At 38.5% G+C, this 23,591-nt stretch overlaps 2 protein-coding genes and 1 pseudogene across 2 annotated transcripts; 2 read left to right on the top strand and 1 right to left on the bottom strand.

Moving 5' to 3' along the window:
* LOC141825119 (clathrin heavy chain 2-like) overlaps positions 1-17,839 on the bottom strand; it is a 36,171-nt pseudogene extending 18,332 nt beyond the window's left edge.
* Positions 2,899-9,692, top strand: LOC141822895 (clathrin heavy chain 2-like). Its single transcript, XM_074710202.1, has 15 exons — positions 2,899-2,971; positions 3,222-3,426; positions 4,942-5,030; positions 5,135-5,213; positions 5,324-5,451; positions 6,384-6,482; positions 6,583-6,691; positions 7,318-7,397; positions 7,484-7,711; positions 7,789-7,854; positions 8,426-8,542; positions 8,710-8,907; positions 9,051-9,167; positions 9,324-9,383; positions 9,603-9,692. The coding sequence occupies exons 1-15, from the start codon at positions 2,927-2,929 to the stop codon at positions 9,690-9,692; spliced, it is 1,710 nt and encodes a 569-aa protein (XP_074566303.1). The 5' UTR covers positions 2,899-2,926.
* Positions 17,840-21,651: 3,812 nt separating the features above from the next.
* LOC141825422 (interactor of constitutive active ROPs 3-like) lies at positions 21,652-23,578 on the top strand. Its single transcript, XM_074712805.1, has 2 exons — positions 21,652-21,812; positions 21,892-23,578. Exons 1-2 carry the CDS (start codon positions 21,687-21,689, stop codon positions 23,455-23,457), a joined length of 1,692 nt encoding a protein of 563 aa, XP_074568906.1. The 5' UTR covers positions 21,652-21,686; the 3' UTR covers positions 23,458-23,578.
* The last annotated feature ends 13 nt before the right edge of the window (positions 23,579-23,591 follow it).

Below are 23,591 nucleotides of genomic sequence, written 5' to 3'. Positions count from 1 at the left end.
CGGCGGTCCCGGGGGCGGCCCACTAGCGGCCCCCTTGGCGACCCACGTCGTCAATCGACGACCCTCGGCCGTGCCGTTACTACTAGGACTTTCCACCCCTGGCCAGTGGATTTTGCTCCCCCAGGATTCGAACTCTAGACCTCCAGGATAAGTACTAGAGTTTATGAATCCTGGTAGCCAAGTGAGCGCTTCTCACTTGGCTACCAGGATTCATAAACTCTAGTACTTATCCTGAGGTCTAGAGTTCGAATCCTGGGGGAGGCAAAAATCCACTGGCCAGGGGTGGAAAGTCCTAGTGAGTAACGGCACGGCCGAGGGTCGTCGATTGACGACATAGGGTCGCCAAGGGGGCCGCTGGTTGGGCCGCCCAAGGGACCGTCGATTGGGCCGCTAGTTGGGCCGCCCAAGGGGCCGGGTCGTTACAGGAACTGAGGCATAGCAGTCATCACGATGAGTAATGGGAATTGGAAATCGGAAATTATATTGGAAATTGGAATGGCATACGGACACACATACCTTGTCTTGGACATCTGCATTCTGATGAGGTGAGAAGCCGACCCTGCAGGCAAAGTACACGAGACATCAGAGGGAAACAAATGGTGAATGATTCATGCATCATATGAGGAAACATATAGATCGATGTTGCCAACTTGTGATTGCCTTAGCTTGATATTATATCTCTCACCTCACTTTCTTGTTAAGATACAGCAACAGTGGATGTATAAAACCTGATATGTTCCTTTATCTTCACTTTAAACCTGGTCTGGTACTCACATTATCATCCCTACCAAACGTAACACTACAACTACCAAAGCAAACGTAGAAGCCGAGGAAAGAATATTTCCAACTCGATCTTTTGCTAGCTCCTTAATTCGCCTCTATACTATACCATTGCCTCAATACTTACATCTGGTCATGAAAGCTAAGTAACGACGACGCAGAAGAAGAAGAAGCTAGCTAGCAAGGGGATGGGGAAGGAGGGTGAAGAAATGGACTCACCGAGAGAAGGAAGAGATGGCTACTTTTTTTCTTCCGACAGTGCTTCCTTCTGCTGCCTGCTGCAGGTTGCCACGGGTTCTGGTAGACTGACTGGTGTGGCTCTGTAAATAATGAACACGGGAGGCCTAGAATTTGTGTTTGTTAGTTCGTCTCTCTTGAACTGCGAAACACATAAAGTGAGTAGGCAAAAAGTTAGAGTGGAAAAAAACGAAACATCCACGTTCGTACGTCAATCCACTTGTTACATGTGTACATAAATATTTTGGACTGGGGTATTGGCATTGTTCATTGGCCAAGAGCTCAAATAGCATCCTCGTGATCAAATTAAAGATATAAAAAATTACTAGTTATTATCAATTATTACGAATAAAAATGAAGAGCTAGATGATCATATCGAACGATCGACTTATTAGCTAGCTAGGTTGATTAATTAGTACTATTATAATATATTTATATAATTAACCTGATCAAATTAGGTATATATATATATATATATATATATAGGAGTAATTAAGCGAAATATATATATATATATAGATTCTTAGAATCGTCACATATATGGGCCAAGCAGGCAATTAATTAAGATGAATTACCCGATCCTTTTCGATTTACTCATCATGCATGCCTTTATTTGTTCACCCAATCGTCTATCCAGTTTAATTAGTCATCAGATTGTGTAATAGATGAACTAATTAAAATGTGCCGTCTCATCTTAAATTATTTATTCAAATATTAAAATAAAATAACTTAAGACAAAATTTGATTTGTTGTTCTCCACAATTCTTGTCCATTAATATTAATATATCAGCAGAATCTATTCCTCTTGTCCCTTCATTAATTAACACAACATTTGAATCTTACTTGCATTAATTAATTAAAATATATGTTTATTCCATGCTAACGAGACGGATGATTTAATGGGATAATTCTAGCTAGTTCTCCCTCTCTATATATATATCCATCCATTAACGGTAAATAGACTTATTTGGAAGTGGCCAATGCGAATGTGGTCTTGACGCATGCACAAATTACAGCGCACACTTGGACTTGGTAATCATGGAGAGTGTTAATACAGACTGAGCCTGTTGTGTTGGTGTGGCACGAGCTAGATGTTTAATATTCATGATAATATTGTCTTGGGACTGGCTGGCTTAATTAATTGGAATTCCCAAGTTAAGCGCATAGTGGTGCTCTGTGCATGGTTATAGAATTTGTGTGGCTCATAGACTTTCTATTCAGAAGTACAAGTCGATAGAGAATACATAGATGGTTTTATTATATTTTCAAAAGGAATTTGTTAGTGTATGAGTAGCTTGAAAAAAAGGAGAAAATATCATTAATTTTCATTCTTCAATTGGAAACAAATAGAAAGTAGAGGAGTTTAATTGCAATCATTTTCTCTAAGATGCAAATCAAATTTATGTGAATAATGTACATCAATAAATATAATTTTTACATTTCTCAAATTAATTTCTTCTCGTGAGAAAATAATTTTAGAATGTTGATTGTACTATTCATATTTCTTAATTTATCTTAATGTTCGATGAAAAATTTTATAGGATCGGATCAATGATCTAAAAGATTAATTGATCTAAAACATTAGATACCTAAATTATCAAATAAAAAAAAAGCGTCATGACTTGTAACTAAAAGAAAATGATTGAAGAATTAATTAATTTTTGTCACGCGGTAAAAAATATAAAATATTTCGAGAGCTCGTATGGAATTTCAAAAATTTCCAATTCAATATATATATAGTTTGCGATTAGATCCATTGGCTAGTCAGATCTCCACTAGTCTTCTCGTCCTCCCACTACGTGGAATCGCCGGAAGGGTTCCGCACCTTCAGATCTGAAGAGGCGCCTTTGGTTCCCTTCTCGTCTTTCTCCGGCTGCAGGAGTCCTAGTAGAGGCCAGATCCAGGTCCAATGGCTGCGGCCAACGCTCCGATCGTTATGCGGGAAGCTTTGACGGTGAGCTCCTTCTCTATTGAATTGACCTTTGGTTTCACTAGTTCTCACTTCTCTTGTATTCTGATCAAACTTGGAAGCACTGAAATTAAGGATTCTGGCTCAATTTTGGGAACAGTTCTTTGATTTGTTTCTGATCCACTCAAGTAGTTCTTGATATATTGCAAATGACCCGGGGGGACTATTATTATGTTCTCCATTGCGGGAAAATATCATCTACATGGTTTCTGATGGTTCTCGATGTGATTTGTAGCTTCCGAGCATCGGGATCAATCCTCAGTTCATCACGTTTACACATGTTACCATGGAATCAGACAAGTACATATGTGTCAGGGAGACCTCTCCGCAGAACAGTGTGGTCATTGTCGATATGAATATGCCGATGCAGCCGCTGAGGAGGCCAATTACTGCAGACTCTGCTTTGATGAATCCCAACAGCAGGATTCTTGCTCTTAAAGGTCCCCTATATTGCTAAACATGGATTAGTAATCAAATTGTAATTTCCCGCTGTTATTTATTTAATTAATTAAAAAATTTTATTTTCAATGCATCATATTACTTCCAACATACTTTTAAGCCAATCAAGATGACCCCTTTACTTTCTAATGGAAGCTATATACTAAGTCCCACAATTTAGCCAGGTTATTAATTTGCCGCTTGCATTCAACAGTTTGTCTTTTTTATGTGCACCAGGTAATTAATGAATATGAACAAAAATTGCATACAACTTCTATGTAAATTCTGTAAAGTTTTGATGTTGTGTAATTATATTAGATTATAGAAGTCTGCCAGCTATAATTCTTTAGCTAGAACCTTGGTTATGAAAGTGAGCCATAAGAGCCCAGGTTAGAACTGCAGTTAAATTGTGATTGGGTTGAGGAGAATTCATCCTAACTAAACTAAGTTTGCCAAGGTGTATAGAGTGGATTGATGTGTTCACCTTGCCTTTGTTGTTGGGGTTTGGTTGAATTGATATAGCTTGGCTTTGTGATTATAACAGGTCGGTTGAAGCAAACAGCGATGGGTTAGTGGGAAAGACCCATATCCAGGTGACCCTAGGCAGTTGTGGGTTGAAGTGAATAAAACAACTTGAAATGGGTGGAGGTGGGAATGGAGAATGTCCAAATTGTGTTTAGTTCTCTGTATTTACTTAGATTTTCCTAGAAATTATCAAGTAACTGATGCTATCCCTCTTTTATTGACCTTGGGAGTGAGTGTTCATCCAATAATGCCTTGCCACATGTTAACTGACTAGTGGATGTTCCTATTCTTTGCGATGTTATGACTAGTGGATGTTCCACCTATTCTTTGCCATGATAACTCCTCCCAACCTGGATACATTCCGCTCTCTGGTTGGATCAATTCTACTCCCTTGATTGTTTATTGTTTGAACCTATTGTGCTCTTCCTCACACATATGTGACCATCCAACGGTGACAGGTTGGAGTTTCCACCCACCTTAAGTGTCTAGTTGCTTTTTCTAGTGGATACTTTTCCCCTGTTTTTATGAACGAGATGATGCTATTTAAAGAAATATGGTAAGTTGTACTTTGCCAACTTAAGACCATCTAGAAATAGAACTTGGTTATTGATCAGGAGATGTAGCTAGAATCTGCTGGTCTTGATGTCACTAGGATAAGTTGTATTAGTCAACTACTACAGTGCAACAAAACCTTTATGCTCTTTGCTCTTATGCCATTGAATTTTATTTTTCATGGAAGTAATCTTATAAGTCATCATCAAATTCTTTTGCTTTTCTACTTTGTTTTAGCATTATGATGATGATATATCTGAGTTTGAAGGGAGTAACAGAATAATAAAGTATGTTTATTAAAATAGTAATGAGGAAAAGATTTGCAAATATCGTCATTTTCTATTCTCCATTTCCCTCATAATTAAGATTGAATTCCTTTTCTGTACATTTAACTCCATTCTGTTTTGGTGTTGATGGAACTCGTAATCCAAATTTTGCAGCCCAAATACCAGGAACTACTCAAGATCATTTGCAGGTATTCAATATTGAAGCAAAGACTAAAATCAAATCTCATCAGATGCCTGAACAGGTAATGATGTTAATTCAGTTGGTATTAGTCTTTTCTGTGTGATTTTTATTCAAAATATAGTCTTATTATTTCTTCTTTCTTAGTTATGTTGCATGACTTGACAGGTTGTCTTTTGGAAATGGATCACCCCAAAGATATTGGGTATAGTCACACAAACTTCAGTTTATCATTGGCCAATAGAAGGTGATACATGGTTGAAGAACGACTTGTAATTGTATTTGTATCTATTGAAGAACATGCTAGTAGTGAATGCATATTTGGAAAATGTATACTTCATCCCCATTCTAATGCAGGTGAAGCAGAGCCTATCAAGATGTTTGATCGAGCTTCTAATTTGACAAATAATCAGATCATCAACTATCGATGTGACCCCTCTGAGAAATGGCTTGTGCTTATTGGAATTGCATCAGGTACTCCAGAGGTAAAGCCATATCTGTTATGTTGTGAATGTCAAAATTTGAGGCACTTGGTGGTAGTCAACTAGGAACATCAAGTGTATGCTTGTGTATATCTGGCTTAGAACTCACAGTTGACTGGACACTCTCAAACCATTTCATATTACCAAGAAATAGCAACCAATGCTAAATATGAGCAACCTTTGTAGTTAATCATTCTTGCTTCATAGTCAAATCCTTTTGCCATCTAGACAGTGACCAGGATGGCAATTAGATAGAAATCCTATTCTAGATATAGTGCCAACCATGGAAGTTTAAACTAATTCACTAGTAAAAATGGTAAGAAGAGCCCAAACTTGGAAATTATTGGTAGTTATGTGCAATCCTGAATAGCAGAGTATCAACTAATATTAGAAGGATTGTTGTTCGATTGCAGTATAACGAAGAAACAATATATGATTGCATTTATTTTGATGTTTGTTTTGCAGAAAGTATTAGAATTTTGTGAAATTCATATTCAGGCTCCTAAACATATCTTTCAGGTTTTTCTCTCTAGAAAAAAGACTACAGCTTGTGCAGGGTGTTTCTTTAAAAGAATGGTATATGCAAGTCTTGTGAGGTGGTCCTGGAAACTTGTGTTACTTGTTATTAGTTGTCCAGGATTTGAATAAGCAAAGTAGCTCTGTGTCATTGCTGGGTTGTTGATATATAATAAAGTAAATTATGGTCTTGTGAGGTGGTTATGGATAACTTTTGTTCCTTGTTATTAGTTGTCCAAGATCGGAATAAGCATAGTAGTTCTGTCACCTGTGTCATTGCTGGGTTGTTGATCATATATTTCTGTTCACAATGCTATCTCTTCCATCCTCTTCCTTTTTCCTTATGGGCCACAGCTGCTTGTTGAATGATGATAGTTTGATTGTCTACTGCTTGTTGTGTAACTGAATTCTCCTTACAGAGGCCACAACTGGTCAAGGGAAATATGCAGCTCTTTTCTGTTGACCAGCAGCGGAGCCAGGCACTTGAAGCTCATGCTGCATCCTTTGCATCATTTAAGGTAAGATATTTGTGCTTTATTTCTTTATACTAAGTTACTAACCAATGCAGGAGTTGCATCTTCCCCCTCCCATTATTTACTTCGACCATATATTTCACAGGTGGCTGGTAATGATAAACCTTCAATTCTTATTTGTTTTGCATCAAAGACAGTGAATGCTGGACAGATCACTTCAAAATTGCATGTCATTGAATTAGGCGCTCAACCAGGTACTCTCTCTCTCTCTCTAGAAATAGAAAAAGTTAATTTGAGAAATCTGTCTTATCTTATCATGACCTCAAGTGTGGGGGTACAAGAATCCCATTTTGACAGGATCTTATATATTAAGTTCTCCAACATTTGGCAATTGGAACAATTATACCAACAACCAACAACCAAGCCTTATCCCACTAAGTGGGGTCGGCTATATGGATCCTTTTACGCCATTGAGCTCTATCTCCTATTATATCATCATTTATATTTAAATAAATTTTATCTTGTTTTATTGTTGCTAACCAAGTTTTTGGTCTACCTCGTCCTCGTTTGATATGCGTATTTGTCATAGTTTCACACCGCCTAACTGGAGCATTTATCGGTCGTCTAAGTACATGTCCGTACCACCTTAAACGTGTCTCACGGAGTTTTTCCTCAATAGATGCAACTCCAACTTTCTCTCTAATGCTCTCATTTCTTAAACGTGTTGCTAACCAATTATATTTATTGAAAATATGCATGAATAAAATTGCAAGAATAATATTTTTCTCCCTTTTTAGAGTGCATGAGAGATGATAGCATGTTGGTCAATCTCCTATTAATCTGCTTTTCTCATTCTGAAATAAAAGCTATCTTTTATCAGGAAAGCCAGGATTCACAAAGAAGCAAGCAGATCTGTTCTTTCCTCCAGATTTTGCAGATGATTTTCCAGTGGCAATGCAGGTATTCAAGAAGATTTATCACTTATATTCATAGCCATGTACAAGTGCTACTTACATTCTGACCCAATTAGGTGTTTCCTTTGGCAGATATCCCAAAAGTACAGTTTGATATATGCTATCACAAAGCTCGGCCTGCTATTTGTATATGATCTGGAAACAGCAACAGCAGTTTACAGAAATCGCATCAGTCCAGATCCTATATTCCTTGCAGCGGAGGCCTCAAATGTTGGAGGTTTTTATGCAGTAAATCGAAGGGGACAAGTTCTACTGGCTACTGTCAATGAAGCAACTATCGTGCCATTTGTCAGTAACCAAGTATGCTATTGCACTGGCATTTTCTTTTTGAATATTTATGCTATCTTGGATTCAAATTTAAAATTTCTTTTTCACAGCTAAACAATTTGGAGCTTGCTGTTAACCTTGCAAAACGTGGAAACCTTCCAGGGGCAGAGAATTTGGTAAATTCTTTATTTACTTCCCCTAATACTCTTTAATGTGGAGCTGCACTGTTCATGCACTCTCAGCTAAATGCCAATATTTTCGTTCTTCATCATCATTTTGTTAAGGTGTATGACAATAAGATGACCGATGACGACTACCTTTGAGTAGAGTGTGATACTTGCTGAACCAATTAATACTTGCTTTTGGACAGGCCAACACATAAATGAACAGCAATAGAACATTCTTCAAGCAGCTTCTGATTTCCAGGATAATTTACCATACAAGTTTTGTTATATAGGAAGAACATTGGCATCCCTTACTCTAGTGTCTGTCATGCATAGGCACCAATAGCAAAAAAATTTAGGTTGTTCTGCTTCAAGTATTCACTTAGTGAAATATTGTGACAAACTAATTCATCCTTTGTGTTTACAGAGTACAAGGCATGAAATTTTATGTTACTGCATCTATAATCCTACCAAATCCTCAAACCATTAACTCCTATTGCTTGCTTTAAGTTAACTGTACTGCTGGTTAACCTGAAGAAAAGTGGTTACAGTAATGTTAACAAATATTCTCTCCTGTCTTCAGGTTGTACAAAGGTTCCAAGAATTATTCTCCCAGACAAAATACAAGGAAGCTTGTGAACTTGCTGCAGAATCTCCACAAGCCCTTCTTCGAACTCCAGACACTGTAGCAAAGTTTCAGGTAATAGTTTCAATTTTTGTCCTTTTGTATAAATGTCTATTTTCAAAGCTTGTATTCTTTAGAAAGAAGTTGGAAGTCTATTTTTTTTATTGCAATTTACTTATTTATTTTTGTTTGTTCACATTCAGCATTATTAAGTTCTGTTTGTTTCAATTTATTCTCTTTAGAGTGTTCCTGTCCAAGCTGGCCAAACACCACCGCTGTTGCAATACTTTGGAACACTATTAACAAGAGGGAAACTAAATGCTTTTGAGTCTTTAGAGTTATCCCGGCTTGTTGTGAACCAGAACAAAAAAAATTTATTGGAAAATTGGTTGACTGAAGACAAGCTTGAGTGCAGTGAAGAACTCGGGGATCTTGTAAAGGTTAGTGAGCTAAAATCTCAAAGTAGCAAACACAGAGGCCTGCTAATGTTGCTGTATTTCATTATACGTCATTGTCATGTAGAATTTACTAGTCATCACACACAAGAGATTGAGTTGACCATCTATTAGTGATATTTCTTTAGACAGTGGACAATGATCTTGCACTGAAGATCTACATTAAAGCAAGGGCGACTCCTAAAGTTGTTGCTGCTTTTGCTGAGCGGAGGGAGTTTGACAAAATACTTATTTACTCAAAGCAGGTACTTTTTTTTAGGAGTTACATGCTTGTTTGGCATGTACAAGATCCATTACTCTAGGCCATTTGTATATGAAGATTTTTGAAGAATGATTATATCTATAGCAAGATTTTTACCAAAAATGCTAGTCAACTAAAATTGGCTTGTTCTTGATTGCAGGTGGGCTATACACCTGATTATCTTTTTCTTCTCCAGACAATTCTAAGGACTGATCCTCAGGTAATTTTTTTTCTTTATAGGGCCTATGGTGAATTTATTGTAGTATGTTATAAAAATTCTTTGAATGATTCACCATGTGTTTTAAGCTTCTCACTGCTTGCACCACTGTGACTTCTTTCACTATCAGGATTTTTTTTTTTTTTTTTTGCATTCAATTTGTTTGAGAAATTTCTATTGCAAAATTTGTCAATTCAACTTCATATGCATATAACTTTGCAGGGAGCAGTCAATTTTGCTCTTATGATGTCACAAATGGAGGGAGGCTGCCCAGTTGATTACAATACAATAACTGATCTCTTCTCAGGTTGATATACTTCCCTCTAAGCTTGGTGTTGACTGGAGATGATGATAAATGCACAAGCTTATTAATATTATTATTATTATTAGCAAAAATGCACAATCTGCAATTTGATTGTTTAGCTTCCTTGATTTTTCATCCTTTTGTGAAGTTGTATTCTAATTTCTATGATCTCTATAATTTTCTGGCTTTTGCTTTTCAGAGAAATTTGATTCGAGAGGCAACAGCCTTCCTGCTAGATGTGTTGAAGCCAAATCTACCGGAGCATGCATTTCTTCAAACAAAGGTATGATTTATCCTTCTTCCAGTATAAAGTTTGTTGTCAATCTTTATCTGCTGTGATTTTCTGCCCTTTTCTGGCCTCATTGTCTTCTGATGCAGGTTTTGGAGATCAATTTGGTGACGTATCCAAATGTTGCAGATGCTATATTAGCCAATGGAATGTTCAGCCATTATGATAGGCCTCGAATTGCTCAGCTTTGTGAACAAGCTGGCTTGTATGTGCGAGCTCTTCAGGTATAATACTCTGTTCTCTTTAGTGATTCCTATGCAATTTCTTTGCATTGCAATTATTAAACAATTAATGTTTATTCTGCAGCATTACTCAGAATTGCCTGATATGAAGTGATTATGGATTAATATCTAACATATTACCAAAATCTATAGTTGACAACTATAATTTACCTGCGGCTCAATGGCATGGGTATTCACAATAACACGTTTTATATCAGGCAATTCTGAGAAATGCTCAGAATAAACATTAATTGTTTAATAATTGCAATGCAAAGAAATTGCATAGGAATAACTTCAACAGAGTATTATACCTGAAGAGCTCGCACATACAAGCCAGCTTGTTCACAAAGCTGAGCAATTCGAGGCCTATCATAATGGCTGAACATTCCATTGGCTAATATAGCATCTGCAACATTTGGATATGTCACCAAATTGATCTCCAAAACCTGCATCAGAAGACAATGAGGCCAGAAAAGGGCAGAAAATCACAGCAGATAAAGATTGACAACAAACTTTATACTAGAAGGATAAATCATACCTTTGTTTGAAGAAATGCATGCTCCGGTAGATTTGGCTTCAACACATCTAGCAGGAAGGCTGTTGCCTCTCGAATCAAATTTCTCTGAAAAGCAAAAGCCAAAATTATAGAGATCATAGAAATTAGAATACAACTTCACAAAAGGATGAAAAATCAAGGAAGCTAAACAATCAAATTGCAGATTGTGCATTTTTGCTAATAAAATAATAATAATATTAATAAGCTTGTGCATTTATCATCATCTCCAGTCAACACCAAGCTTAGAGGGAAGTATATGAACCTGGAGAAAGAGATCAGTTATTGTATTGTAATCAACTGGGCAGCCTCCCTCCATTTGTGACATCATAAGAGCAAAATTGACTGCTCCCTGCAAAGTTATATGCATATGAAGTTGAATTGACAAATTTTGCAATAGAAATCTCTCGAACAAATTGAATGCAAAAAAAAAAAAATCCTGATAGTGAAAGAAGGAATCATAGTGCAAGCAGTGAGAAGCTTAAAACACATGGTGAATCATTCAAAGAATTTTTATAACATACTACAATAAATTCACCATAGGCCCTATAAAGAAAAAAAATTACCTGAGGATCAGTCCTTAGAATTGTCTGGAGAAGAAAAAGATAATCAGGTGTATAGCCCACCTGCAATCAAGAACAAGCCAATTTTAGTTGACTAGCATTTTTGGTAAAAATCTTGCTATAGATATAATCATTCTTCAAAAATCTTCATATACAAATGGCCTAGAGTAATGGATCTTGTACATGCCAAACAAGCATGTAACTCCTAAAAAAAAGTACCTGCTTTGAGTAAATAAGTATTTTGTCAAACTCCCTCCGCTCAGCAAAAGCAGCAACAACTTTAGGAGTCACCCTTGCTTTAATGTAGATCTTCAGTGCAAGATCATTGTCCACTGTCTAAAGAAATATCACTAATAGATGGTCAACTCAATCTCTTGTGTGTGATGACTAGTAAATTCTACATGACAATGGCGCATAATGAAATACAGCAACATTAGCAGGCCTCTGTGTTTGCTACTTTGAGATTTTAGCTCACTAACCTTTACAAGATCCCCGAGTTCTTCACTGCACTCAAGCTTGTCTTCAGCCAACCAATTTTCCAATAAATTTTTTTTGTTCTGGTTCACAACAAGCCGGGATAACTCTAAAGACTCAAAAGCATTTAGTTTCCCTCTTGTTAATAGTGTTCCAAAGTATTGCAACAGCGGTGGTGTTTGGCCAGCTTGGACAGGAACACTCTAAAGAGAATAAATTGAAACAAACAGAACTTAATAATGCTGAATGTGAACAAACAAAAATAAATAAGTAAATTGCAATAAAAAAAATAGACTTCCAACTTCTTTCTAAAGAATACAAGCTTTGAAAATAGAAATTTATACAAAAGGACAAAAATTGAAACTATTACCTGAAACTTTGCTACAGTGTCTGGAGTTCGAAGAAGGGCTTGTGGAGATTCTGCAGCAAGTTCACAGCTTCCTTGTATTTTGTCTGGGAGAATAATTCTTGGAACCTTTGTACAACCTGAAGACAGGAGAGAATATTTGTTAACATTACTGTAACCACTTTTCTTCAGGTTAACCAGCAGTACAGTTAACTTAAAGCAAGCAATAGGAGTTAATGGTTTGAGGATTTGGTAGGATTATAGATGCAGTAACATAAAATTTCATGCCTTGTACTCTGTAAACACAAAGGATGAATTAGTTTGTCACAATATTTCACTAAGTGAATACTCGAAGCAGAACAACCTAAATTTTTTTGCTATTGGTGCCTATGCATGACAGACACTAGAGTAAGGATGCCAATGTTCTTCCTATATAACAAAACTTGTATGGTAAATTATCCTGGAAATCAGAAGCTGCTTGAAGAATGTTATATTGCTGTTCATTTATGTGTTGGCCTGTCCAAAAGCAAGTATTAATTGGTTCAGCAAGTATCACACTCTACTCAAAGGTAGTCGTCATCGGTCATCTTATTGTCATACACCTTAACAAAATGATGATGAAGAACGAAAATATTGGCATTTAGCTGAGAGTGCATGAACAGTGCAGCTCCACATTAAAGAGTATTAGGGGAAGTAAATAAAGAATTTACCAAATTCTCTGCCCCTGGAAGGTTTCCACGTTTTGCAAGGTTAACAGCAAGCTCCAAATTGTTTAGCTGTGAAAAAGAAATTTTAAATTTGAATCCAAGATAGCATAAATATTCAAAAAGAAAATGCCAGTGCAATAGCATACTTGGTTACTGACAAATGGCACGATAGTTGCTTCATTGACAGTAGCCAGTAGAACTTGTCCCCTTCGATTTACTGCATAAAAACCTCCAACATTTGAGGCCTCCGCTGCAAGGAATATAGGATCTGGACTGATGCGATTTCTGTAAACTGCTGTTGCTGTTTCCAGATCATATACAAATAGCAGGCCGAGCTTTGTGATAGCATATATCAAACTGTACTTTTGGGATATCTGCCAAAGGAAACACCTAATTGGGTCAGAATGTAAGTAGCACTTGTACATGGCTATGAATATAAGTGATAAATCTTCTTGAATACCTGCATTGCCACTGGAAAATCATCTGCAAAATCTGGAGGAAAGAACAGATCTGCTTGCTTCTTTGTGAATCCTGGCTTTCCTGATAAAAGATAGCTTTTATTTCAGAATGAGAAAAGCAGATTAATAGGAGATTGACCAACATGCTATCATCTCTCATGCACTCTAAAAAGGGAGAAAAATATTATTCTTGCAATTTTATTCATGCATATTTTCAATAAATATAATTGGTTAGCAACACGTTTAAGAAATGAGAGCATTAGAGAGAAAGTTGGAGTTGCATCTATTGAGGAAAAACTCCGTGAGACACGTTTAAGGTGGTACGGACATGTACTTAGACGACCGATAAATGCTCCAGTTAGGCGGTGTGAAACTATGACAAATACGCATATCAAACGAGGACGAGGTAGACCAAAAAAAACTTGGTTAGCAACAATAAAACAAGATAAAATTTATTTAAATATAAATGATGATATAATAGGAGATAGAGCTCAATGGCGTAAAAGGATCCATATAGCCGACCCCACTTAGTGGGATAAGGCTTGGTTGTTGGTTGTTGGTATAATTGTTCCAATTGCCAAATGTTGGAGAACTTAATATATAAGATCCTGTCAAAATGGGATTCTTGTACCCCCACACTTGAGGTCATGATAAGATAAGACAGATTTCTCAAATTAACTTTTTCTATTTCTAGAGAGAGAGAGAGAGTACCTGGTTGAGCGCCTAATTCAATGACATGCAATTTTGAAGTGATCTGTCCAGCATTCACTGTCTTTGATGCAAAACAAATAAGAATTGAAGGTTTATCATTACCAGCCACCTGTGAAATATATGGTCGAAGTAAATAATGGGAGGGGGAAGATGCAACTCCTGCATTGGTTAGTAACTTAGTATAAAGAAATAAAGCACAAATATCTTACCTTAAATGATGCAAAGGATGCAGCATGAGCTTCAAGTGCCTGGCTCCGCTGCTGGTCAACAGAAAAGAGCTGCATATTTCCCTTGACCAGTTGTGGCCTCTGTAAGGAGAATTCAGTTACACAACAAGCAGTAGACAATCAAACTATCATCATTCAACAAGCAGCTGTGGCCCATAAGGAAAAAGGAAGAGGATGGAAGAGATAGCATTGTGAACAGAAATATATGATCAACAACCCAGCAATGACACAGGTGACAGAACTACTATGCTTATTCCGATCTTGGACAACTAATAACAAGGAACAAAAGTTATCCATAACCACCTCACAAGACCATAATTTACTTTATTATATATCAACAACCCAGCAATGGCACAGAGCTACTTTGCTTATTCAAATCCTGGACAACTAATAACAAATAACACAAGTTTCCAGGACCACCTCACAAGACTTGCATATACCATTCTTTTAAAGAAACACCCTGCACAAGCTGTAGTCTTTTTTCTAGAGAGAAAACCCTGAAAGATATGTTTAGGAGCCTGAATATGAATTTCACAAAATTCTAATACTTTCTGCAAAACAAACATCAAAATAAATGCAATCATATATTGTTTCTTCGTTATACTACAATCGAACAACAATCCTTCTAATATTAGTTGATACTCTGCTATTCAGGATTGCACATAACTACCAATAATTTCCAAGTTTGGGCTCTTCTTACCATTTTTACTAGTGAATTAGTTTAAACTTCCATGGTTGGCACTATATCTAGAATAGGATTTCTATCTAATTGCCATCCTGGTCACTGTCTAGATGGCAAAAGGATTTGACTATGAAGCAAGAATGATTAACTACAAAGGTTGCTCATATTTAGCATTGGTTGCTATTTCTTGGTAATATGAAATGGTTTGAGAGTGTCCAGTCAACTGTGAGTTCTAAGCCAGATATACACAAGCATACACTTGATGTTCCTAGTTGACTACCACCAAGTGCCTCAAATTTTGACATTCACAACATAACAGATATGGCTTTACCTCTGGAGTACCTGATGCAATTCCAATAAGCACAAGCCATTTCTCAGAGGGGTCACATCGATAGTTGATGATCTGATTATTTGTCAAATTAGAAGCTCGATCAAACATCTTGATAGGCTCTGCTTCACCTGCATTAGAATGGGGATGAAGTATACATTTTCCAAATATGCATTCACTACTAGCATGTTCTTCAATAGATACAAATACAATTACAAGTCGTTCTTCAACCATGTATCACCTTCTATTGGCCAATGATAAACTGAAGTTTGTGTGACTATACCCAATATCTTTGGGGTGATCCATTTCCAAAAGACAACCTGTCAAGTCATGCAACATAACTAAGAAAGAAGAAGAAATAATAAGACTATATTTTGAATAAAAATCACACTGAAAAGACTAATACCAACTGAATTAACATCATTACCTGTTCAGGCATCTGATGAGATTTGATTTTAGTCTTTGCTTCAATATTGAATACCTGCAAATGATCTTGAGTAGTTCCTGGTATTTGGGCTGCAAAATTTGGATTACGAGTTCCATCAACACCAAAACAGAATGGAGTTAAATGTATAGAAAAGGAATTCAATCTTAATTATGAGGGAAATGGAGAATCGAAAATGACGATATTTGCAAATCTTTTCCTCATTACTATTTTAATAAACATACTTTATTATTCTGTTACTCCCTTCAAACTCAGATATATCATCATCATAATGCTAAAACAAAGTAGAAAAGCAAAAGAATTTGATGATGACTTATAAGATTACTTCCATGAAAAATAAAATTCAATGGCATAAGAGCAAAGAGCATAAAGGTTTTGTTGCACTGTAGTAGTTGACTAATACAACTTATCCTAGTGACATCAAGACCAGCAGATTCTAGCTACATCTCCTGATCAATAACCAAGTTCTATTTCTAGATGGTCTTAAGTTGGCAAAGTACAACTTACCATATTTCTTTAAATAGCATCATCTCGTTCATATAAACAGGGGAAAAGTATCCACTAGAAAAAGCAACTAGACACTTAAGGTGGGTGGAAACTCCAACCTGTCACCGTTGGATGGTCACATATGTGTGAGGAAGAGCACAATAGGTTCAAACAATAAACAATCAAGGGAGTAGAATTGATCCAACCAGAGAGCGGAATGTATCCAGGTTGGGAGGAGTTATCATGGCAAAGAATAGGTGGAACATCCACTAGTCAGTTAACATGTGGCAAGGCATTATTGGATGAACACTCACTCCCAAGGTCAATAAAAGAGGGATAGCATCAGTTACTTGATAATTTCTAGGAAAATCTAAGTAAATACAGAGAACTAAACACAATTTGGACATTCTCCATTCCCACCTCCTCCCATTTCAAGTTGTTTTATTCACTTCAACCCACAACTGCCTAGGGTCACCTGGATATGGGTCTTTCCCACTAACCCATCGCTGTTTGCTTCAACCGACCTGTTATAATCACAAAGCCAAGCTATATCAATTCAACCAAACCCCAACAACAAAGGCAAGGTGAACACATCAATCCACTCTATACACCTTGGCAAACTTAGTTTAGTTAGGATGAATTCTCCTCAACCCAATCACAATTTAACTGCAGTTCTAACCTGGGCTCTTATGGCTCACTTTCATAACCAAGGTTCTAGCTAAAGAATTATAGCTGGTAGACTTCTATAATCTAATATAATTACACAACATCAAAACTTTACAGAATTTACATAGAAGTTGTATGCAATTTTTGTTCATATTCATTAATTACCTGGTGCACATAAAAAAGACAAACTGTTGAATGCAAGCGGCAAATTAATAACCTGGCTAAATTGTGGGACTTAGTATATAGCTTCCATTAGAAAGTAAAGGGGTCATCTTGATTGGCTTAAAAGTATGTTGGAAGTAATATGATGCATTGAAAATAAAATTTTTTAATTAATTAAATAAATAACAGCGGGAAATTACAATTTGATTACTAATCCATGTTTAGCAATATAGGGGACCTTTAAGAGCAAGAATCCTGCTGTTGGGATTCATCAAAGCAGAGTCTGCAGTAATTGGCCTCCTCAGCGGCTGCATCGGCATATTCATATCGACAATGACCACACTGTTCTGCGGAGAGGTCTCCCTGACACATATGTACTTGTCTGATTCCATGGTAACATGTGTAAACGTGATGAACTGAGGATTGATCCCGATGCTCGGAAGCTACAAATCACATCGAGAACCATCAGAAACCATGTAGATGATATTTTCCCGCAATGGAGAACATAATAATAGTCCCCCCGGGTCATTTGCAATATATCAAGAACTACTTGAGTGGATCAGAAACAAATCAAAGAACTGTTCCCAAAATTGAGCCAGAATCCTTAATTTCAGTGCTTCCAAGTTTGATCAGAATACAAGCGAAGTGAGAACTAGTGAAACCAAAGGTCAATTCAATAGAGAAGGAGCTCACCGTCAAAGCTTCCCGCATAACGATCGGAGCGTTGGCCGCAGCCATTGGACCTGGATCTGGCCTCTACTAGGACTCCTGCAGCCGGAGAAAGACGAGAAGGGAACCGAAGGCGCCTCTTCAGATCTGAAGGTGCGGAACCCTTCCGGCGATTCCACGTAGTGGGAGGACGAGAAGACTAGTGGAGATCTGACTAGCCAATGGATCTAATCGCAAACTATATATATATTGAATTGGAAATTTTTGAAATTCCATACGAGCTCTCGAAATATTTTATATTTTTTACCGCGTGACAAAAATTAATTAATTCTTCAATCATTTTCTTTTAGTTACAGGTCATGACGCTTTTTTTTATTTTATAATTTAGGTATCCAATGTTTTAGATCAATTAATCTTTTAGATCATTGATCCGATCCTATAAAATTTTTCATCGAACATTAAGATAAATTAAGAAATATGAATAGTACAATCAACATTCTAAAATTATTTTCTCACGAGAAGAAATTAATTTGAGAAATGTAAAAATTATATTTATTGATGTACATTATTCACATAAATTTGATTTGCATCTTAGAGAAAATGATTGCAATTAAACTCCTCTACTTTCTATTTGTTTCCAATTGAAGAATGAAAATTAATGATATTTTCTCCTTTTTTTCAAGCTTCTACTATACACTAATTCCTTTTGAAAATATAATAAAACCATCTATGTATTCTCTATCGACTTGTACTTCTGAATAGAAAGTCTATGAGCCACACAAATTCTATAACCATGCACAGAGCACCACTATGCGCTTAACTTGGGAATTCCAATTAATTAAGCCAGGCCAGTCCCAAGGCAATATTATCATGAATATTAAACATCTAGCTCGTGCCACACCAACAACAGGCTCAGTCTGTATTAACACTCTCCATGATTACCAAGTCCAAGTGTGCGCTGTAATTTGTGCATGCGTCAAGACCACATTCGCATTGGCCACTTCCAAATAAGTCTATTTACCGTTAATGGATGGATATATATATAGAGAGGGATAACTAGCTAGAATTATCCCATTAAATCATGTTAGCATGGAATAAACATATATTTTAATTAATTAATGCAAGTAAGATTCAAATGTTGTGTTAATTAATTAATTAATGAAGGAACAAGAGGAATAGATTCTGCTGATATATTAATATTAATGGACAAGAATTGTGGAGAACAACAAATCAAATTTTGTCTTAAGTTATTTTATTTTAATGTTTGAATAAATAATTTAAGATGAGACGGCACATTTTAATTAGTTCATCTATTACACAATCTGATGACTAATTAAACTGGATAGACGATTGGGTGAACAAATACAAGGCATGCATGATGAGTAAATCGAAAAGGATCGGGTAATTCATCTTAATTAATTGCCTGCTTGGCCCGTATATGTGATTCTAAGAATCTATATATATATATATATTTCGCTTAATTACTCCTATATATATATATATATATATATATATACCTAATTTGATCAGGTTAATTATATAAATATATTATAATAGTACTAATTAATCAACCTAGCTAGCTAATAAGTCGATCGTTCGATATGATCATCTAGCTCTTCATTTTTATTCGTAATAATTGATAATAACTAGTAATTTTTTATATCTTTAATTTGATCACGAGGATGCTATTTGAGCTCTTGGCCAATGAACAATGCCAATACCCCAGTCCAAAATATTTATGTACACATGTAACAAGTGGATTGACGTACGAACGTGGATGTTTCGTTTTTTTCCACTCTAACTTTTTGCCTACTCACTTTATGTGTTTCGCAGTTCAAGAGAGACGAACTAACAAACACAAATTCTAGGCCTCCCGTGTTCATTATTTACAGAGCCACACCAGTCAGTCTACCAGAACCCGTGGCAACCTGCAGCAGGCAGCAGAAGGAAGCACTGTCGGAAGAAAAAAAGTAGCCATCTCTTCCTTCTCTCGGTGAGTCCATTTCTTCACCCTCCTTCCCCATCCCCTTGCTAGCTAGCTTCTTCTTCTTCTGCGTCGTCGTTACTTAGCTTTCATGACCAGATGTAAGTATTGAGGCAATGGTATAGTATAGAGGCGAATTAAGGAGCTAGCAAAAGATCGAGTTGGAAATATTCTTTCCTCGGCTTCTACGTTTGCTTTGGTAGTTGTAGTGTTACGTTTGGTAGGGATGATAATGTGAGTACCAGACCAGGTTTAAAGTGAAGATAAAGGAACATATCAGGTTTTATACATCCACTGTTGCTGTATCTTAACAAGAAAGTGAGGTGAGAGATATAATATCAAGCTAAGGCAATCACAAGTTGGCAACATCGATCTATATGTTTCCTCATATGATGCATGAATCATTCACCATTTGTTTCCCTCTGATGTCTCGTGTACTTTGCCTGCAGGGTCGGCTTCTCACCTCATCAGAATGCAGATGTCCAAGACAAGGTATGTGTGTCCGTATGCCATTCCAATTTCCAATATAATTTCCGATTTCCAATTCCCATTACTCATCGTGATGACTGCTATGCCTCAGTTCCTGTAACGACCCGGCCCCTTGGGCGGCCCAACTAGCGGCCCAATCGACGGTCCCTTGGGCGGCCCAACTAGCGGCCCCCTTGGCGACCCCTATGTCGTCAATCGACGACCCTCGGCCGTGCCGTTACTCACTAGGACTTTCCACCCCTGGCCAGTGGATTTTTGCCTCCCCTAGGATTCGAACTCTAGACCTCCAGGATAAGTACTAGAGTTTATGAATCCTGGTAGCCAAGTGAGCACTCTCACTTGGCTACCAGGATTCATAAACTCTAGTACTTATCCTGAGGTCTAGAGTTCGAATCCTGGGGGAGGCAAAAATCCACTGGCCAGGGGTGGAAAGTCCTAGTGAGTAACGGCGCGGCCGAGGGTCGTCGATTGACGACATAGGGGTCGCCAAGGGGGCCGCTAGTCGGGCCGCCCAAGGGACCGCCGATTGGGCCGCTAGTTGGGCCGCCCAAGGGGCCGGGTCGTTACAATAAAAAGGCGCCTTTTTATTGTAACGACCCCTCGGCCCCTTGGGCGGCCCAATAGGTGTACTCCGCCCAATCGGCGGTCCCTTGGGCGGCCCAACTAGTGGCCCCCTTGGCGACCCCTATGTCGTCAATCGACGACCCTCGGCCGTGCCGTTACTCACTAGGACTTTCCACCCCTGGCCAGTGGATTTTTGCCTCCCCCAGGATTCGAACTCTAGACCTCCAGGATAAGTACTAGAGTTTATGAATCCTGGTAGCCAAGTGAGCAGCGCTCACTTGGCTACCAGGATTCATAAACTCTAGTACTTATCCTGGAGGTCTAGAGTTCGAATCCTGGGGGAGGCAAAAATCCACTGGCCAGGGGTGGAAAGTCCTAGTGAGTAACGGCACGGCCGAGGGTCGTCGATTGACGACATAGGGGTCGCCAAGGGGGCCGCTAGTTGGGCCGCCCAAGGGACCGCCGATTGGGCCGCTAGTTGGGCCGCCCAAGGGGCCGGGTCGTTACAGTTCCAGTTGATTAATTATTGCCTTTTGGATCCAAGAGAAGTATTGAATTGTAATGCAACAAAATGGTCACTTTGTTTCTTCCTTATCTTGGTGCACCAAGGACACTGGATCGGTGTCCTCACCATGTGATGTTTGAATCTCTCTTTGTACTCTTCTTGTGGCACTCTCTCTTCTGTCAGTGTCATGGTCCGTGTTTTATATATAGAATAATAGAAAGGAGATTTAGACTGCTTGTCCAATTTTCTCCCTCAGTTTGTGATTATCCTAATTATCTCCTTGATCATTTGCTCTGCAGTTTCCTTCATGTCATGCCTGTCTTTTTATTTCTTCTCCAAGTCTTCTCCTACTTCAGATCTGCTTTCTTGTTTGGCCTTTTTTTTTTTTGGTATGAATTTTACGTTCAAATGTGCTTTGTTTGGAAATCTTAAGCAGAAATGGGTCCTCAGAAATTTCAAGTAAGACTTCGACAATGATACTGCAATCAAAACGGGTGTCCAAGTTGGTTGTATCTGAATCAACCACCTCGTTTTCAAAACCTTCAATGGATACGAGTCCCAAGATTGAATGCCGCTCGGCTAAAACCATGGACACCGAGGTAGTTTTTTAATGAAGAGATTTGTATAAAGTAATGATTTTTGGGAATCGAGGATTAAATTCTCTTATCGTGATTGCAGAAGAGGCGCCCGAGCAAGGTCACGGAACTGGAATGCCAAATCACGCAGCTCCAGAAAGAGCTGAAGAAGAAGAGCGATCAACTCAGCTCCACCGAGTCCACCAGGCGCCGAGCTCAGCAGGAAGCAGAGGAGGCTAAGAAGCAGCTCGTGGCCATGTCGGCGAAGCTCCATGATTCTCATGCCCAGATGGCGGAGCTCTCCGCGGCCGAGGACGCCCGGATCCAAGAGCTCAGAAAGATCTCCCAAGAACGCGACCGCGCATGGCAGTCCGAGCTGGAGGCCATCGAGAACCAACACAGCGTCGACAACGCTGCGTTAGCCGCCGCCACGAGTGAGATCCGAAGACTCAAGCTGCAGCTCGAGATGGTGCTCCGTTCCGAAGCCGCATTGGCGGAGAAGACTCAGCTTGATCGGTTACAGCTCCAAGCCTCAGAGAAAAGCCTCGCGGAGGCGTCGTTCGCCGTCGAGAACCTCAGTCTTAGCCTCGTCGGCAGCGAGCGAGCGGAGGCCGAGGCCAAGTCCATGCTCGCCGACACGAGGAAGCAACTGGAGCTCGCTCAAAGCACCATCGAGTCCCTCCTCACCGACGGATCCAAACTCATGGAGTCCTTCAGTATCGTCGCCACAGAGCTCAAGGAGTCCAGATTTCGAGTCAGAGTACTCGAAGAGAGCGTGAGGAAGTTGCAGGAAGAGCAGTATGCTGCTCATGTCCATGCTTTGGTTGATCTCGCCAATGCAAAGGCACTCTGTTTTGGTTCTTCGGATTATGAAGAAAACCAGTTGATGACAGCATTAGAAGATTTTTGGGTGATGCATCAAGAAGAGCAGATTGAGAGCACCGTGAGGATCCAGTGGGCATATGAAATGATGGATAAAGAGCTTGCTGATTCCAATCTCAGAGAACAAGAATTAGAGTTGAAACTAGGTGATGCAAAATTAGAGTCCGCTCTGCTAAAGGCCAATCTTCTTGACAGGGAAGCGGAGCTTCGAAAAATCTCAGATTTGAACAAAAAATTGCTTCAAAAAGTGGAGAAAGAACGACAAGACATGAAACTAACGCAGTCAATTGCTGATGTTGCAGATTTAAAGATCAAACTTGCAGATAATGAAGCAGCACTCGGGAGAGTATGCGAGGAGAATGAGCAGCTGAAACTTGAGCTGCGGAGGAACGAATCAGAGAAGCAGAAAGCCTATGAAGAAGCTATTTCGGAGATGAATTCAGCAAAGACCGCGGAGAAGGCGGCACTGACGGAGCTCGGATTTGTAGCCCATGAAGCTGAAAAGAACAAAGAGATGGCGGCGAGGGTGGTGGGCGAGCTTGAGGCAACTAAAGTGGAGAAATCTGAAATGGAAATGGAATTGAGGAAGCTGAAATTGCAAGCGGAGCAGTGGAAGAAAGCAGCTGAAACTGCAATCCTGATGCTTACAGACTCCGAGCACAAGCCGGGCGCCGGGAAACTCATGAGCTTGCCTTCAGCCGATGACTTGGTCGACGAATCTTACAGGAAGAAAAAGAGTTACGTGCTTAGAAGAATCAAAGGGATGTGGAACAAGGAGCAGAAGTAGCAGCACCCAGTCTGTAGCATGTCCATCTTGTAATTTTCATCCTAACTTTGCTTTCGATCGACCTTTTAGGTGAAAAAAAAATTGCTAGTTTGATTGTATGTGTGAATAAGCGTTGTGATTTACGGAGTTATAAT

This window comes from Curcuma longa, chromosome 3, assembly GCF_044706935.1.
Source record: "Curcuma longa cultivar G26 ecotype Majalengka, Jawa Barat chromosome 3, ITB_CL_G26_1.1, whole genome shotgun sequence".
Classification (NCBI taxonomy): Eukaryota; Viridiplantae; Streptophyta; class Magnoliopsida; order Zingiberales; family Zingiberaceae; genus Curcuma; species Curcuma longa.
The sequence above is the reverse complement of the archived record's forward strand: the minus strand, read 5'-3'. Positions and strand labels throughout refer to the sequence as shown.